Source organism: Lycium barbarum, chromosome 6 (genome assembly GCF_019175385.1).
Source record: "Lycium barbarum isolate Lr01 chromosome 6, ASM1917538v2, whole genome shotgun sequence".
Taxonomy (NCBI): domain Eukaryota; kingdom Viridiplantae; phylum Streptophyta; class Magnoliopsida; order Solanales; family Solanaceae; genus Lycium; species Lycium barbarum.
The window spans coordinates 127,598,654-127,617,242 of NC_083342.1; the positions used below are offsets into that span (position 1 = coordinate 127,598,654).

The 18,589-nt window shown below is 35.6% G+C and overlaps 1 protein-coding gene across 1 annotated transcript; it reads right to left on the reverse strand.

The window, feature by feature from the left end:
- Positions 1-6,140: 6,140 nt before the first annotated feature.
- Positions 6,141-12,668, reverse strand: LOC132598791 (tobamovirus multiplication protein 1-like). Its single transcript, XM_060311883.1, has 11 exons — positions 12,322-12,668; positions 9,228-9,318; positions 9,051-9,103; positions 8,470-8,562; positions 8,247-8,318; positions 8,067-8,139; positions 7,926-7,971; positions 7,761-7,824; positions 6,934-6,987; positions 6,767-6,844; positions 6,141-6,542 (listed from the first exon to the last, which is right to left on the reverse strand). Exons 1-11 carry the CDS (start codon positions 12,481-12,483, stop codon positions 6,450-6,452), a joined length of 879 nt encoding a protein of 292 aa, XP_060167866.1. The 5' UTR covers positions 12,484-12,668; the 3' UTR covers positions 6,141-6,449.
- Between the last annotated feature and the right edge of the window lie 5,921 nt (positions 12,669-18,589).

Consider the following 18,589-nt stretch of genomic DNA (forward strand, 5'->3'; position numbering starts at 1 on the left):
TATCCTTCGACCTACCTGAGAACTATAACTTATACTCGTCCACAGCTTTAGCCCTGGATCCTACCCATTTAGTCTCCTCGGCACAAGCTATATTAATCCTCCTCTTCTTAAGAATCTTAACTAGTTCAATGGACTTCCCCGTTAAAGTCCCAATATTCCAAGACCCTACTCGCAGACTAGAAACTCCCTTAACCCACCTACCCTCTCCAACCCTTACCCCCGTCCGAGAACATGACCCTAGTCTACCATCATCTACCAAAGCCAGTAAAGCAAATATAAACTGTTATATCCCGTATTTTTGAACCTCGTAGCATCTGCTGGGGTGGGGCCCACATACCGAGATTTTTTTTTGGAACATCTGAAAAGTCATATGAATCACATATGTAAAGTTAAACACAACTCATGAAGTACCTTTGGACCAAATCAAAGTGGAAACCCTCCAAACGAATATTTTTAAGAAAACGTTTTCGGGTGACCTGACTTTGGGGGGCAAAACCTGTATTGTAAGTTTGGAATTTCGAAAATACCTTGAAATAGAAGTTGTAGATAATTGAATTAGCTTTCAATCCATAGGTCGTGGGTTCCCAGGTGACGTCGGTACAAGGAGTTATGAACGTTTTAAGGTCGAAAGGTCAGTGGGCTAGGCCCAACTCGGGACCAACCGAGTTGGCCCAAAAAAAATAAAATAAAAATTTAGGCCCAATGTTTAAGGGGTGGCCGGCCAAGTGAGGCCCAACCCATGGCTTTAATGAATATTTGCATGTGCTAATTAATTATAAAGGGATCACTATCCCTTAGAAGGTTCAAGAGACTTAGAAGAGAAAGAAGAGCAAAACAAGAGCAAAAAAAAGAAGGCATTTCGGGTTTGGTGTGGAAAATTCACCACCAAAACTCTTGTGTTAAAAATTTGTATTTTGTGGTTTCCTTACTAAGTTGAGTCCCCTCTTCAACTCGGTGTAGTTGGTTTGGAGAAAGGAGGCCTTGGTTCACCAAAGTGATCACAAATTCAAGTAAAGAAGACTAGAGGAAAAGGTAAGAATTTATCCTTTATTCTTGTGTTATGGAGTTTTGTTTGGGTTGTAGTATATAGAAATGTGTTGATTGTATGGAGAAATGGAAGTTTGCAAAGTGGGTGTGTGGTACATATGTGTAGCCATGTGTATTTGTATATTGTATAGCCAAAAATGTATAGAATTCATGTTGTATTCTAGTTGTGAATGTGATGGAATTTATGTTGAGAATGAAAGTGGAATAAATTTGATTGAATGGAGAAAAATAGCATATGGCCGTGTGGTATATTTGACTTGGGAATGAAATGGATTAAGTTTGTTTAGAGTATTGGAGTGTTGTTGTAATGCTTGATATGTGAATGAAGTTAGAATGATATAAGTTTGTATTGAATTGGATTGTAGAAACTTATGTCGTTTTAGTATGGTTTTTCCGACATTAAGGAAATGAAGTTGTTTGGTTGTTAGTTGTGATGACCATTGATGAATTTGGAAGTTGGAAACTTGTTATGAAGTTGTATGCCAAAGATTTGATGTTTTGCATAAGTTATGATTTTGGCGGAAGATTGTATATCATGTATATCGAGTGTATATCTTAAGGAAAACGATATGAAATGTTTCTAGAACTATATGGTCATGATCATGATGGTTGTTGAATATGAAATTAGTGATCTTAGTTGAAAGTTGGGTTGAATTGAAGATTATGTCAACTTGTGAGAAAAATGACTAGTTGAAGGATATTTGTGTTTTAATGTTCATTGTTGATATTGTTGTTGTCGTTTGGGTTGTTGTTGATGATTTATAGCCGAGTTGAATTCTCGGGGTGTCATATGTATAGGGGAAGTGCTGCCGAAATTTCGGTAGCCAAATATGCTTAAAGTTGAAATAATGGCATTAATAATTCACAATTGGTAAACTTGACCAATTGCAGTTTTTCGACGAAACGGGAAGTGAGTTTGGAAAGGCTTAAGGAACGCGAAAGGTATGTAAAGCAACCCCAATTCTTCCCTTGGCATGCCCCTAGTGTGTTAGGGTCGGATCCGGGCCTCGAAGGACCTCTTGGCCCTCGGAATCCGCAAGACAAAATTTCAGTTTTTCCTTCAGTAGAATTGAACCATTTTGATACGCTTTTTCTGAAATTATGCAATTTTGCTCTAAATTATTCAGAAAGTCATAGAATGTTTGTATAACCTTTTTAGGTGATACTATATGCTTAGAGGGCACAATTTGAGCCCGCCGCCTTGTTTGTCCCAAGGCGGGCCCGCTATTTACGGTTTTGCCCCTAATGTGTTAAAGCTTCCTTTTTAAGCGATTTTTGAAAGAAATGTTTTAATTACCCTACTAATCGCTTAACAAATATTATTTTAAATATTCTGTTAAATATTATAAATTATTTTGACACTCGGAATGACTTCGGGAAAGTTATACTTCTGTAATTTATTATGATATCCGAAATGCATTTATTATGATTCCGTCCGACCCCATTGGATTTGTTTGTCTTTGATACGCTTCATCGAGTCTTTGAAAACATTTATTATATTTTTAAATTGCATTAGTCTCTCACTACTCTATTCGTGGATGTCCCAATGTTTCCCACACTGAGCCCGGGCCAGGATATGTTGTCAAGCGAAATTCTCTGCATTGTTCGCCGCGTCCCGATGTGAGGGGGCAGGTATACGCGTACATGGGTCTGTGGAGTATGATGTGTCATGTCCGCCTATTCTGATCTGATCTGATCTGTATGGCCATTTTGATATGACATTATATGATACGGGGCCACGCCCCTTTTTCTGATTCCTCTGTATAGTGGCACCAGCGTCGGGAGGGTGGCCACATTCTGTCTGCCGAGTCCCGTGTCAGGGACCGGATATGATATGATATGACATATGTTTCTGTACGCATTCTGTCTGTTTTGGAAATATGCATTTGACACTCTGGATTCTGTACTCATTTTCTGTAACCATTATGATTTCACTTCTGTGATTCCGCTTTACATATTCAGTACATATTTCGTACTGACCCCCTTTCTTCGGGGGCTGCGTTTTCATGCCGCGCAAGTACTGACGACAGGTTCGCTGATCCACACGTTTAGGATCCTATTTCTGCTATTTGGGGCGCTCTCTTCTACAGAGCCCATCTTTTGGTACAGTCTGTCACTACTATCTGGATATGTACTTTGTTCAGGGTATGACGGGGCCCTGTCCCGTCTTATGATTATGATATGTTCTGTAGAGGTCTGTGGATACATCTGTGTGGGTTCTGTACATATGTTTGGGATATTTTGTTCTGTGATGGCCTTATCGGCCTATGTGTGCCAAGTCTGCTTTTCTGCTAAATTCTGTAGCGACCACTAATATTATTATTATATTATTATTCTATTAATATGCTAATTTGGGGTATCGGGTACGTATAGGTGCCCAGCTCGGGCACTGGTCGCGGCCCACGGGGTTGGGTCGTGACATAAACTACTCAAACTGGCAGGAATCAATACTAAAACACAAGTTAGCAATAATCTAGATGAAAGTCTAACTACTAAGACAATAACGATATGAGTAATGCAAGAATGTAAATTAGCTACAAGGATAAAAGACAGAGAATTAAAAAAAAAAAAAAAAAAAAAAAAAAAAAGAGGCAACCGGAGGTACCAACTCCAGTTAGACAGAACCTGCTCACGCCTGATTCATTGTTCACGTCGAGCTATGCAATAATAAAGAAAATTTGAAATACGCCAAATTAATTGTTGTGCGTGTGTGGTTGGGTGTAGGGGGGAGGAGTGCGGGGTTGGGGTGAGGGGGGGGGGGGTGAGGAGGGTAATCTAAAGGAAAATGTATAAAAAGCATATACTTAAAGGAAGTACGCTTGGTAATATTATCAGAATTATAGGAAGATTATAATATTAGAATTAAAGGGTCACTCTTGGATTAAAAGTTTGAACTTTATGAGTTTAAGTTCAGAATTCTACTACATCCACTTGATTTATTGGGCTCTAAAATACTATTTCTTAAAAAATATATTAAAATATGCCGACGTTAACTGGAGGGGGAGTATGAATGTATGTAATTATCTATAAAGAAGCAAAAAAAAAAAAAAAAAGGTATTTACTTAAAAGGAGTACCCTCTTTAATATCAAGGAATTTAACTTTTATGCATTGTTTTTGCATATTTACCATAAAGGATAACGTAATATGTTTTCACTATTATATAACTTAAATTTGAAGAGCACTATTATATAACTTAAATTTGAAGAGAAATCTATCATTCCATTCTCAAATACTTCACCACAAAACTTAATTCATTTTTCCTTGGTCTGACGTCAATTTCTCTCTTAGAGCCCGTTTGGATTGGCTTATAAGTTGCCTATAAGCTGTTTTCAGCTTTTTTGAGTGTTTGGCTGGCCAGCTTAAAGTCATTTTGTGCTTAAAATAAGCCCAAAAAATTAATTGAGCCCGTTTGGCTTAGCTTATCTAAAGCAGCTTATAAGCTGTTTCCAGCTTATAAGCTGCTTTTTTTAAGCCCATCCAAACAGGCTCTTAAAGTCAAGTTTAAAAAGCTTGTAAGCTAGTTGCTAGTAGGAATTAGTGGTCCAAATATGTTACTCCTTAACCTGGTTTTCTAATCCGCCAGAATTGAATTATGTCACCATGTATGATTTTAAGACACATTAACATAGAACCAACATGAGTTGTGGTGGAATGGTTGGGGGTTCCTCCATTTTAACTGGAGGTCTTGAGTTAGAACCTGAAAAATCGACATTGAATGGTTCCCTCCATATATCAAAGTTCATGGCAAATTTGTTATCCTACCTCAATGCTCTTCCTATCCACTCTCCTACAATTTCATATAGACTAATCAATTCAGGGCGGATCTACAATATTATTTGCAAATTCGGGCAAATTAGATAACAAAAAGTTTATTATTTAATTGTGAGTTCTCTCTGTAGTCTTACTATTACTATACTGTAATACTGATTTGAAGATTCAATTACAAAAGGAATAATTAAGTAATACTTGACTGAAGCATTTACGACTATCCTTTTACGACGTAGCTCTTGCTATAGTAAGCAAAAAAAAAAAAAAAAAACTCATGATATACTAGCCTTTTCTGCTAATCCTATCGAATAAGCTAAATAACCAAAAATTAAAAGAGGAAGAAATTAAAACTACATTAACCAATTCTTTTTAATGAATGTGCTCCTTTACGAACCGACGCCTTTCGAGAAAAAATATGTTTGCTAAGATTTGCTCATGCTTCACCATTAATGACCGCAATAGTCCCTCACTTTGCTTAGGAAAATGGGTACCCTAAATTGCGTGAACCCTCTATAAAAGCAATCATCTGAAATTCTTGAAACGACTTTGCAGCACCCTGTGGATAACGAAATTTCATCCTTGAAAAAAGAAGTTATCAATTCTGATACACACCCGTCCACGTTGATCAAAACCGTCAAGCAATCACTTGACTCGCCACCGGAAAGAGCCGGTGGTGGTGGTTTAACCGCCGGTGAATGAGATGATGAAGGTGGTGGTGGCGGCATATAAGCCTCGTGCAGTGGCGTCGGGGGCGAGGACGATGATGGAGACGGTAATGGAGCTGCGTGTGGTGGCAGAGGTGGCGGTGGAACCACATCATCAACTGGTAATGGAATCGTATGCGGTGGCAGAGTTGGTTGTGGAGTTGCATGCAATGGCGGAACCACATTATCAACCAGTGATGGAGCCGCGTGCGGTGGCTGAGTTGGTTGTGGAGCCATGTGTGGTGGCAAAGGCAGTTTTGGAGGTGGTGTAGGGTTGTTTGGGTGGTGTCTCTGATGATGTCCCCATGGTACATGGGGTGGGTGGTGGTGATGGTGGTGTCTGTGATGATGCCACAATAGGGTCGGGTCTACCAGTGGCGGTGGTGAAGATAGGGATGGAGTTGCTTGAATATTTCTCTCACGCCATGATTGTACCCATAAAGAAATTGGCGTCCATCTTCTACCAAACAACTCCTTGTTTTCTCTTTGGGGATCCCTTGCAGTGGCAGTAACGATGCCCATGCAAATACCCAAGAACAGAAATACACATAATGTGCTACTTCTCGACATGTTTCAAACAGGAAAAGATAGCCTCTTGAAATTTTGTGAGGACAAAGATATGAATGGGGTATAAAGAGAGAATTTATCCAAGGCAGTACTTTGAGTCCCATTACACTTCGAACTGCTAGTCTTCTAGTTCTATCCAAATTCTAATTCTATGTCGCACTTTGAATATTTGATAGTTTCAAGACTTCTAAACAACTATGAGTTGCAATCAAACTAGAAGTCCTTCTCATCAATCGACCAAACAGACCAAAAACTAGAGAAACAAAAAGATAATTAATATTTCTAATGACTTGGTTGCATAGCAAAGGCTGCTTTGAACAGAAACTATGAAGCATTAAAATCAGCGATCTCTCTTTTATGAATTATTGAATAGGATGATACTGCTCTGATACACGTTTTGGCGGCAATTTGCGCAGGATAAAAAGAACCAAAATACAAGGCAAGATCTCCGCCACCTGCATAAAATAGACAAAACAGATTGATCATCTTGTGAAAGATCATTTAGGCCTATAAAAAGCGTTAAGGAAGCTTGAAAATAACGAGATGATCATAAATAAAAAGAAATTGAATAAACCTTAGTATAGGTCCCTAAAATGGGAAAATAGACGTGTTCGATGTTTCATAAACCTGAATTTGAATTTGACAAGCTATCTGAGTATTAAAAATTAACTCAACTTACCATGTAATAAAAGAGAATGAGAACAGGATGGTCAATGACATCAACATCAGCATTCCCGTTAAACGCAGAAATAGCAACCTGCAAGAAGGAAATAACAGGAAAATGGATTGTCTTAATCATGCTAGCTAGGGTTGAAAATGTGTATCCCAGATTTAGTGGAAACTTACCACAACACATCTGATCAGGAAACAAGTGCAGCAAATGCCAGTCACAAAACCGACCTGCCAAAAATAGATAATAAAGACCAAAAGCAGATCATATATTCATTATACAGGGATTATTTTTTCCCTTTATGACATACCAAACTACATTGAATGCTCAATATTTTTTCGATTTTATCCCTGGAGTATAAAATCATTTGGCTAATGAACAATCTCCTCCAGCTGATCCTCCTTAGTTCAATCAGAACCTAGAACTGCGGATAGGTTCTAACCGACAGGATATAAAATAGAGGATCTTGTACCCGATCGGCCAACTAGTTTGGAATCAAGGCAAAATTGATTAATTGGTTGATATCAATATCATAAACCCTAGTTTCTTTATTTTTTTAATAAAGGAGGTATTCTTCGACTATTTCACATGTATCCTCTAATCAGTACAGGCACATGATAACTCTGCCAACCAAAGATTATAGACAGATTGTTTATGGTAAATCCTTTAGTTTTATTCCTTACACACACACACACATATATATATATGTATGTATGTATTTATAGGAAGATAAAACCTATTATCTACACTATTAACGGAAAAAACAAAAAGTATGAGCTAGGAAGTAGGAACTGGATTTGTAGTAGTTAATTGGTGAAGACACTAATATGAGGTTGGGCATAAAAGGTAGCACTTGATACCAAAAAAAAGCTTCAAAAAGATGCATATGTTTCTGAGGCAAAAACAAGCACCGAATGAAAAGTAGCCTTGCATCTGACTAAACAATGTACATGGAAAGCAAATGACTGAAAAGAAAAGGAGGGCAGCTATATCATGTACAAACCTCATGAAGCTTCTTCTGACGGCCTCTCGATTCAATAGGAAAGCGCCGAAGCATTGCGAACAACCTCAAGAAAGATTATAAAGGAAAAGAAAAGGGTCAATTTCATGAAACATGGATATAGGAAAGTGAATATGGCTACCTGTACAATACTGGGGCACCAATTACCTTCCACCATACATGACAAATCCCAGAGCAGCACAAAATGAAATAACTGCAGAAAGTGTAAGACCAGACTTTTGAAACTAAGATAGTAGATTACAATGGCCTAGAAACAATTGCATGCCCAAAGAGATATAGAGCACTGACCTGCGAAAAAGAGTTTAGCAGTTTCAACACCGGCCGAAGTTGGGCCAACCCTAATGAAGATCCATATGCATATCTGCAGTCATATCACGGTTCCATAAAAAGCAGGAAACTCAGAGATGCTTTCGTTGCTTATGCATTGATATACTTTTCTGTGAAGTGAATAGAACTCGGATGCAGTACCTGAATAAGATATACGACTGCATTAACTATGTAATATGCAGGTCGGAGTTTATCAATTGGAAGGTTTCTTGCCTGTAAAAAATAATAAGGAATGAGTAAGGCTTGATCCATGGTGAAAATAATTAAAATGGGTAGGGGTTCTTTCACGAGGAAAATAATTGACGAAACAACCAACATGATTCCCTTGAAAATATCAAGACATTTGAGAACTAAATAGCATTACCTGATGGTATATTTCAGCCCAAAACAGAACTAGCAGTGTATATGTTGAGAAGAATAGAAGACCAGGGAGATCCAGAAGCATCATCTCAAGTGCCTGTTTAAATGTTGATTGGTGTTAGCTAAGCAGACAAATCAATGCCAGTTCTTTAAAGAAAATTTGAAATTAAACTTGGACCCCAGTTCTGATGCATGCGAAATATAAAAACGAAACTATCCTAATATAGTAAAAGTAATATGTATCAGAATGGGTTCATATCAACTACAAAGTCATAGAATAAGGAGAGAGCATTAGGAACGAATAATCTGACTATTTGTGCACTGGGAATCTCACAAGACAGTCTAGTTCAGGAAGATTTGCATATGATTGTTTCATCAACATTAGACGAATGCTACTTAAACGGCGACATTCACGAATTAAAATTCCTTCTCTTGCAGTGTAATTCCCTTGAAAGTCCATTCTAGAAGTTATAGCCTTTTAGGAGTCAATAGACTACTTTGCAATTTATTCATCAGCAGTTCGGAGAAACTGAAATTGTCCTATAGGAATCGGAATGGTTAAGTAAAGGGAAACAAAAGACTTACTTTCGGTCTCAGATAGAACACACTTCGGTAGACACCAAACAAAATCGCTCTCACTGCCAACAAATCATTTGGTTCTTGTGAGCATCAGAATAACTTGATACGAACAGTTTCTAGCATCAGAATAACTTGATACGAACAGTTTCTAGCAGAACTTTGAGAAAGTAAAGAAACTCTTACATCCACAGACAACAAAATTCATCAAGTGAAAAACCTTTTGTGTTGTCCAACCAATTCCTGAAAGACGCAATTGGATGCGGATGAGTTGCACCTGTAATACAACATATGAACATGTTGAGATGATAAACTCCAAAGAATTTGGCATATGCCTCATCAAGACAAGCTAGCTGGAATGGTGATGGAAATTTGGATACATTTCAATTTTTTCCATATCTCAGTGTATTATTTTTGAAAAAATACCTGCAGAGCCATAATTACTATTCTTTACTAACCACCCAAGTTAGCAATACAAACACACACACACACCCCTTGAATGGGAAAGCATAAACACAATAACTAAAAATCACATGCAAAAGAAAAGGAGAATACATAAAATTTCGCTGGCAGATCTTTTAGTATGTTCCTCTTTTTTCTTTTTATGCCTGACGGCGTTTCAAGCATTCTAAAACTCTTGTCTTCATTATCCCTTTTGGAATTGTTGGACAGACTATTTACTTTTCATTTGATTAAATTATCCTTCGAAAATGAATAAAGAATACAGGCTAGTAGTTGCAATACTTAGGTCAATTATGCAGGTTTACTAGACAGCTACCAAGAATAAAATAATCTTATTTGTTTCGAGCCTAGAAATGTGTTTGCCACGGCATAATCTAGCTGCATGCCTCAAAATTGAAAAGTCTTGTATTAACAAATCTATCTCGCTTACATGTTTTCATTTATTTTTAGCTCATTTTCTATGGCTCTTGACCTCTTGTGAAACCTGCTTCAAAGAGTAAGGAGAGGAAAGTCAGATACTGAAAGTGTGTGATCCTGTTGATGTTGTGCTGTCAATGCATAGTATAAGTTGCTTATTCAGGCTAGGCACAAATTCTAAGTTAAGTTGACTTCAACATATTAGAGAATATTTCCTGCTTAAGTAAAGGAGGACCAGCAACCATATACCTAAAAACCACTATAGAATGGTAGCTCGACAATTCATATATAAAACCTAGGTAATGGGTAATCATATATCAACCTTCAGTTTAGTAATAGTGATTAGTAGGAAACTAAGAGCATTTAACATCAAATTGTATCTATGAACGTAACTAATTTATGAGCCTAGCAGTAAAAATTCTAGTGTCAAGTCTAGCTGTCAAGGTTTCCAGGTTTCATCTTGAGTCCAATGTAATGGTAATAAAGCCGGAACTTACCAGAATTGTTTTTTTTTTTTTTTTTTTTTTTGAAAATGTAACATGGAACTTACCAGAATTGTAGCAACAGAGTGTTGCTAAATTAACAAGAAAACACTAAATTCACCTCCATGTCTGTACGACCCGCTTCTTTGGTTGCAGTTAGAAGGAAGCAGACTAGGGTAAGTGTGGTAGATTTACCCCTTTGCTAATCACCATATTCTGCCACTCCTAACTACCTCCACATGACTATGAAACACTTGCTCAGTCTCCAAAAGGACAAGCTATTACTTTTTGGTAGAACTAGCAATGGTTTTTATTATATATTTATTTTTTTGACCTTCCATTCATCGTTCCATGTGATGAAATCTGCATGGGGAGCAACTTTTTTGGTCTAGTCCAAGGATCGGGCTTCACAAGGCCCTAGATATATACTATAAATATAGCAGTATATTAATTAAATGTGTCTAAATTGTTTCTGAAACGTAAAATCTTTGCTTTGACCCTATCTCATTCAATAGGTAACAGACACAATATACATGGGTCAACCAAGCATCAATGGTTTAGTGCCAAACATGTCTACATCATCTAAAAGGAGTGTGAACAGCCTTTGTTATTAAAATTCATCACAGTATTGCTTACCAAAGGAGCAACGGAAAACAAGGGTATCACTTCTTATTGGTGAAACAATGAACTTCAAAGACGCGTGCACCTTATACAATGAGGGGCAAAGTGATCGAGTGATAAATAGTAGCTTCTTCATTTGACAAGCGCGGTAGAATCAACTAAGGCTTTCTTAGTGAATATGAACACAAGGCCATTAAGTGCAAGGTGACATACACTGACGGTATGCATTTGACAAGAATTCTAACACGGTTTTATACCCATCTAGGAACAATGAAATATTCTCAGTAACTTTCTGTTGATACGACATGCTATTGTTACCATTCATCCCTTTCAGGGTCAGTCGTGATCAGCCAAGTTGATCCTCTTCCCCAGGATTTCAGATATGAAAACCCTACCCTAGGATAGCCGCCAACTCCAACTACCATCTGTCTACGATCCTCTATGTTGTTGACCATTAGTAAACCCATGTGAATTCCTCTTTGAAGTTTTTCATTTCACCAGGACCGTGAAATGATTTGAGTCTTTTACTTCAAAAGTTCAATAGGATCAATATAAGATTGGGGATATCAAAGAAAGATATCATTATCCTAATATTCTCACCATTGGTCACTGTCACGCCTTCTCAATATGCTAATCAAATGATCCCGTTGCTAAAAGAATTCAATGTCGCAACCTGAAGGCACCATTTGATTGCCATGAAATGATTAGGGAAAAAAATGCACCAAAGAGTTAATTTTCTTTCCCTTTCGTGCATTTGATAAGGGGAGTGTTTCCGGAAAAGCCATTAAAAAGTTTCCAACATAAAAAAAAGAAAATTAGCAAAACTGTATAGAACTGAAAGGAAATGATTTCTTCTCATTCTGAAGTTTCCTTTCCCTTTCAAACAAGAAAAAAAATCTCCTTTTCCTTCACTATATTTTCTTGCAACTTTGTCAACAAAACTAGGTCTAGGGGCATATACTCCACAACAAACGTGTGCACAAAATTAAATAACCCAGCGTAAGTTAAAGCTCATATAAGAAAAGAAAAAAAAAATGAACTCTAAATGGATCCAATAAATTGCCCAAATGAAAGATGGAACAACTACACCCAAAAATCGGGTTTAAAACTAATTTAATTAGGGTTTTGGCATTAAAGAAACGTGGATATCACAACACCATATCAACTAGTATTAATTGTCAATCAAATAAGATCCAGATGGTACAAGATAAGTCTTCAGTCATAATTAACCTAGGAGTTATGAATCCCAAATAAAGTGGTAACACAAGTATAATCAAAGAAACGTAATTAGTGAGTACCAGGGCAATGAAGGAGACAAAGGCATATGCGGCACATAGAGTATAAAAGATGTCTTCTTTTTCATTATCAGAGAACTCCAACATTCCATTAAACCAATCAAATCTTCCATTAAAGTAACCTTTTGTTACTTCAACAACAACGCTTTTAGTAGGTTTTAGCATTGTTTCCAAGCTAAATCAAGAAAGAGAGAGAGAAAATGTTGCTTTACTATACAGAGTTCAAATTTAGAGACTGACGAAATGAAATAGTGGGGGGTGGAGGGTTTTAAGGGGGCGCACGTGGATTAAGGGACAGGTGTACAATGACTAAGTTTGATTCCTGTTTATCTTCAATCTTTAAGATTGTTATGATCTCCCTAGTTCATTAACAGCTTGTTTGGATTTGGATGCTTGTTAAGTTATGTTCAATTAACAGCTTGTTTTTTTATGGTTATAATGTTCGGATAGATTCTATCATTTTTTGTTGTAATAAAATATTAATATGGGGTAGAGTTATAAGAGTAGGGTATTTAATAATAAGCAAAGGTGAAATGAGGATAGATTCTATCTTTGTTTCCACGTAGTCATGTTTTTTAATTTACATCGGTATAGTCAAACATTTTTCTTTTACAACGGTGTTTATACACATGATATACAATATTATCCACTGATTGTATATAATGTATCAAACTTGTATAAAAGTGTATAATAATGTAGAAAAGGGTCATTATGTTGGCCATTTCGGATAAATATTTTCTCCAAATAGACATAGAGTGTTATTTTCCCTTTAAAAAAGTAACGATGCGACTATATCAAATAAGATGATACTTTTTTCCCGTTACATAACGATGATTTTAACGATACGATACAACAAAAATTAAGTAATTATCAAAACAAATATTATATTTTATATTAGACAATACAATAGGTAACAACCATCCAACCAAGCAAGTTTCCGGATGAACAGGCTTTAATTTGATGGGAACTATAATGATTTAAAAAGAAAGATTACGTTTTAGATAATTCACAAAGTGGAAGAATATACTTTGCTTGTAGTGATCCAACTTCAAAGGCTATTGGTGCAACAATTATATTCTTGAAGATTTTTTGGGTCCTTTTATTTGATCAGTGACTAAAATATTCTCATTTTCTTTCTGTCTGTCATTTTTAGAATACGATTGATTAGGTGCAACGATAGCTACTTATTCTTGGATAGAGTATACTGTGCTTCTTTCAAAATTTGAGGGGGTAGAGTTTCTTTAATACATTAAAACAAAAAATAAAAACAAAAGGGCAATTTGCACGATTGTCCTCCATTGAGGGTGGTCTTTAATTTTTGGCCCTCAAAGTAGTGGTCTTTAATTTTTGTCCTAAGTCTAAAATACCCTGAGGTTCTGGGTTGGAACCGCGGCTTAGTCATAAAAATAAAAATAAAAAATCGCAAGGCAAGGCTTTGCAAAAAGTCTGCCTTATGCAAGACTTTGCTTTAAAGCATAACTAAAAGTCTGTCAGATACGGTAGACTTTGCCTTATAAGACAAACTTTTAATTATGCCTTAAGGAAAAGCCTGTCTTATGCGGCAGGCTTTTAGTTATGTCTTCACCAAAGTTTGTCGCATAAGACAGACTTTTTCTTAAGGCATAATTAAAGTATGCCTTATAAGGCAAAGTCTGTTGTCTCCAGCCGACTTTTAGTTATGTCTTAACCAAAGTTTGTTGCATAAAGGAGACTTTTTGCAAAGCCTTGCCTTGCAAAATTATTATTTTTTTGACTGAGTGGGAATTTGAACCTAGAACCTCAGGGTATTTTCGGCCACCCTTTTAAGCGAAGGACAAAAGTTAAAGATGAGCAATTTGAGGGACAAAAATTAAAGACCAGCCCAGAAGAAGGAAAAATGAAACAAAAAACAACATTTACTTAGTTTGACACATTGTTTTTGTTGGACTGCGCTTGTCTGGGGGAGAATTCTAAGGGGCAATTCGTTTGAGGTGGTCTTTAAATTTTGCCCCTCGTATTTGTAATCTTTAAATTTTAGTCAAAAAAATTTTAAAAAAAAAATTACAAGCCAGAGTTTGAATTTCGCTATGCCCCCACCACCAGAATTTTAGTTATGTTTAACCAAAAGTCTGCCATTGGGGGCAGACTTTGCCTTGAGGCATATATATATTTTTTATTTTTTATTACTTTTCAAGGTAAACTTTTAGTTATGCCTTAACTAAAAGTGTGCCCCACAACTAAAAGTATGTCTCATAAGGCAAAACTTTTCCTTAAGGAATAACTAAAGTTATGCCAGACCCGACATAACTATAAATTCCGCCTTATAAGGCAAAATTTATGCCTTAAGAAAAAGTTCAGCCTCAGGGGCATACTTTTAGTTATTCCTTAACTAAAAGTATGCCCCATAAGGCATAACTAAAAGTATGCCCCATGAGGTGGAACTTTTCCCCAAGGCATAACTAAAAGTTTGTCTTATAAGACAAAGTCTATGTCTTAAGGAAAAGTTATGCCTTATGGGGCATACTTTTAGTTATGCCTTAACTAAAAGTTTGCTCCATAAGGCATAACTAGGAAAAGACTTTTAGTTAAGGCTTAGCTAAAAGTCTGTTCATAAGTATGCCGGGCATAACTAAAAGTATGCTCCATAAGGCATAACTAGGAAAAGACTTTTAGTTAAGGCTTAGCTAAAAGTCTGTTCATAAGTATGCCGGACCCGGCATACTTATGACAAGTTTGCCCATAAGGCATGAGTATGCCGGGTCCGGCATAACATTGGTTATTCCTTAACAAGTGAATGCCAGGTCTGGCATAACTTTGGTTATTCTTTAACAAGTGTATGCCGGGTCCGGCATACACGTGACCCAAACCTTGCCTTGTGTTTTTTTTTTTTTTAATTTATGCTTGAGCGGGGGTTCGAACCCAGAACCTCATGATTTCTGCGCAAAGCTCAGGATTACAACGCGAAGGGCAAAAATTAAAGACCAGCAATATGGGGGGCAAAATTTAAAGACCACAAATATGAAGCGCAAAATTTAAAAACCACCCCAAAAGAAGGGCAATCTGCGCAAAAAAAATGAATTCTAAGTTGGGCTCGGTCTATAGACCATAGACCAACTAAGGCCCATGGCGACGGCTCAACTGGGCCTCAGATTGACAAATCTCTCCAAATAATTGGGCTGGTTGGTCACTTTATGATCCACTTTTTAATGTTCAGTCACCTTGAAATGTAATGACAAATAATATTTTTTTTTAATTTTTTATAATAATGATCTTTTTTCTCTTATCGTCTTGAGCAATAAAAGAGTCGCTTCTTCATCTCTCCATTTTTGCGTGGGAGTTTAACTTTGTAGTACTAACTAAGGATTTTCAAGAAATTTAAACTGAAAGATCCAAATCTTCGGAATTTGTTGAGTTTGTATATTATAGTGATATAGTAATATTTTTCTAGATTCGTGAATGAAATAATGTTAAAGAATTATTTTGTTGAATATCAAGAGTGAGATAAGTATCACAAGTAAAAATAATGTTAAAAAATTATTTATTCACTTCTATATAAGTTTCTATTTATCAGAAATGAAATAAATAGAACGAGTGAAATAATATTAAAGAATTATTTCACAATATGGCTAAAATTCCAAGATAGTGTCCTAGAGTTCAAACATGTCTCATTATATAAAAAGTAAGAAATAAAAACTGATTTATAAAAGTGAAACTCCAAATATAGTGTCATGAAGTTCAAACATGCCTCACTTTTGAAAAAAAATATTAATTTCATAAAAGCGAAACTCTAGGATTATATCCTGAAGTTCAAAATTATACAGTTGAAAGTCGACTAAATTTTGAAAACTTAATTAGCAATCTAAAAAGTGACAATTTGCCAATTTCATCCTAACTCCACGGGCTTAGAATAAGGATGAGCACAATATTTATCAAATGGAGTAGTACATTTTGCCGCCTCCTTAGCTTTGAACTAAATGAAAGATTTTTAAAAAATATTCTCATTTATATGAACTTCGCGAGTTCCAATTTTATAACTTTATTCAAGTCTTTATTTTGTTGTTTTATTCCTTTTTAATTTTTTCTTTGGAATTGTTTGGAAATTAATGCACTCAATTTTCTATGATTATTTTCATGAATGCTCTAAGAGAATAAGTAAAATGGAAAAATGGGAAGGGAAGAAATCTTCAATGGTGTTTGTGATTTTTTTTTTTTTTTTTTTTTTTACATAGTTAACAGGAAAGTATGAAAGATGTAATTATAAAATACTTTTATATATGTTACTTTATTTCCTCGCCGCGGGTTTTGCCATCATTTTCTTGAAAAGATATTATATCACCGGGGGAGAGTTTAAAATGAGTAATGTTAACCCATTCGCACATGACTTTGTTAGAATAGGCAATGTTTCAGAATTAGACTAGGAGCCTTATGCCAATCAACATCGTTCATTCTCTCGACACGGGTAAAACTTCACTCCCTTTTATATAACACTGTGACTAAGTGCATAATTGATAGGAAAAAAAAGAGATTTTTGGCCTATACAAAAACACCTTTAAAACTTGTTGTCTTAAGCATGTTATTATGTTCTTTGGTTATATGAGAATGTCATAAAAGATAAATGAAAAGTTTAAATTTAAAGAGTTCTCATATATAAGAAGCTTTCATTGTTTTTAAATACATTTACAAATGATATATAATGGAAAGGAAAAAATAAAAAGTACTCCCTCCGGTCTAAAATAAGTGTTCACTTGGCCTTTTTTTACATCTCTTAAGAAACACTTACTCCTAGAAAGATAGGCATTTTGACTAAATTATTCTTAATAATACTCCTGCTTATTTATTGTCTTGGGTAAATTGGGGTAAATCGGAAAGAATAAAATTAGTTTTTTATTAATTATGTAAATGAACACTTATTTTGAAATAAAATAAAAAAGTTAAGTGGAAAGTTAGAACCGAAGCAAAAGGAATATCACTATCATTAAAGAAATGAAGAAAAGGGGCAGCAAGTATGGTAACATTCAAACTGACACAAATATTTCAATTCCGCATCTATTGGTTATTGGACTGTTTCCGGTCGTAGATTTGGACGCGCATAGACTCTTCAATTTCAATAATGTGAAAATTAAATTTGTGTCTTCATAAGATGGTGTGTAGGATATGATATGATATGAACTCAATAAATACCCAATTGAATTGTCAATGGTCTTCCAAATGGAATTGAGTTTAGTGGACAAATTTGGTCTCCAATGCGCGTAGAGACAGGGCCCTCCTTTCAGTGGTTGACCTCAACTTAACATGCAAATCCATTCGGTCATCCACAATTTGTAACCAATTATGGCAATCCTTATTAATTCATCAATTAATGCAGCACTGTTTTTCTGTTTAGGATTGTAGCATCAGACTCAAGTTGGAGGGACCATGGTAACTTAGTAGAACATAATATGTTTCCATACTAAAATTACTTTACCTCACCATTGTTAGGGAAATTAGGGTAAAATTCACAAATAATCATTTTCAGTCTTTATAGTTAAGAAATAAGTTTAAGATTTCACGGGTCTTGTGAAATGTAAAATTTTAAAATAATGACTATTTATAAATAGAGACTAAATTATGATCCGTGGGCGCTATTTTTATGGAAATTATGGAGACATAAATCACCAAAGGACACAACAAGCTCGACTTGGATTTGTTCAAAGTAATTGTTCTGGTGTGAGATTTCAATTGTTCTAGTGTGAGATTTCAATTCTTTGTCCATACTTTTTAGTAGAAGGCACTGTTAAACTAAATTGAGGTATCACACAAAACGGGGCAAACAGGCCTTCGGTCTTAGTTGATTGTCAGTTTCATTGGTCCTTTTGAACAGGCAAAAACTTAGGGCCGTTTGGTTTGGTCCTACTACTTTTAACTTAATGCTGATGCTATTCAATTCCGTCAATTAATTGATGCATAGATCATTTTATCATATAAGTGACCAATTAGTCAATGTATTAATGCACGATGTATTAATTATGTGATGAATGTTTTTCTTATACAACTGACTAGACTATGTATTCCCTCCGGTCCAAAATAATTGAGGTTTTTAGTCTATCAAGAAGTTATTTCATTTTTTTTTTAAATTTACCCTTGATACATTCTTAATTTTAATGAACAAATTTAATGCTTGTTATAGTTTCAAAACCCCTTTTAATTAAGAATATTTTAATCAATACACCTCTTAATTTTTAGAACTAAGTGAATTTCTTAATCCATGTGTCGAAATCTAAAACAACAATTATTTTGACAGGAAGGAGTATTA

Coding starts and splice junctions, on each gene's coding strand:
- LOC132598791 (XM_060311883.1), bottom strand. CDS start 12,483: ATGCTAAAACCTACTAAAAGCGTTGTTGTTGAAGTAACAAAAGGTTAC. Junction 8,140..8,246: donor CAGTCGTATATCTTATTCAG/GTACTGCATCCG, acceptor ATATGACTGCAG/ATATGCATATGGATCTTCAT. Junction 7,972..8,066: donor TGCTAAACTCTTTTTCGCAG/GTCAGTGCTCTA, acceptor CACTTTCTGCAG/TTATTTCATTTTGTGCTGCT.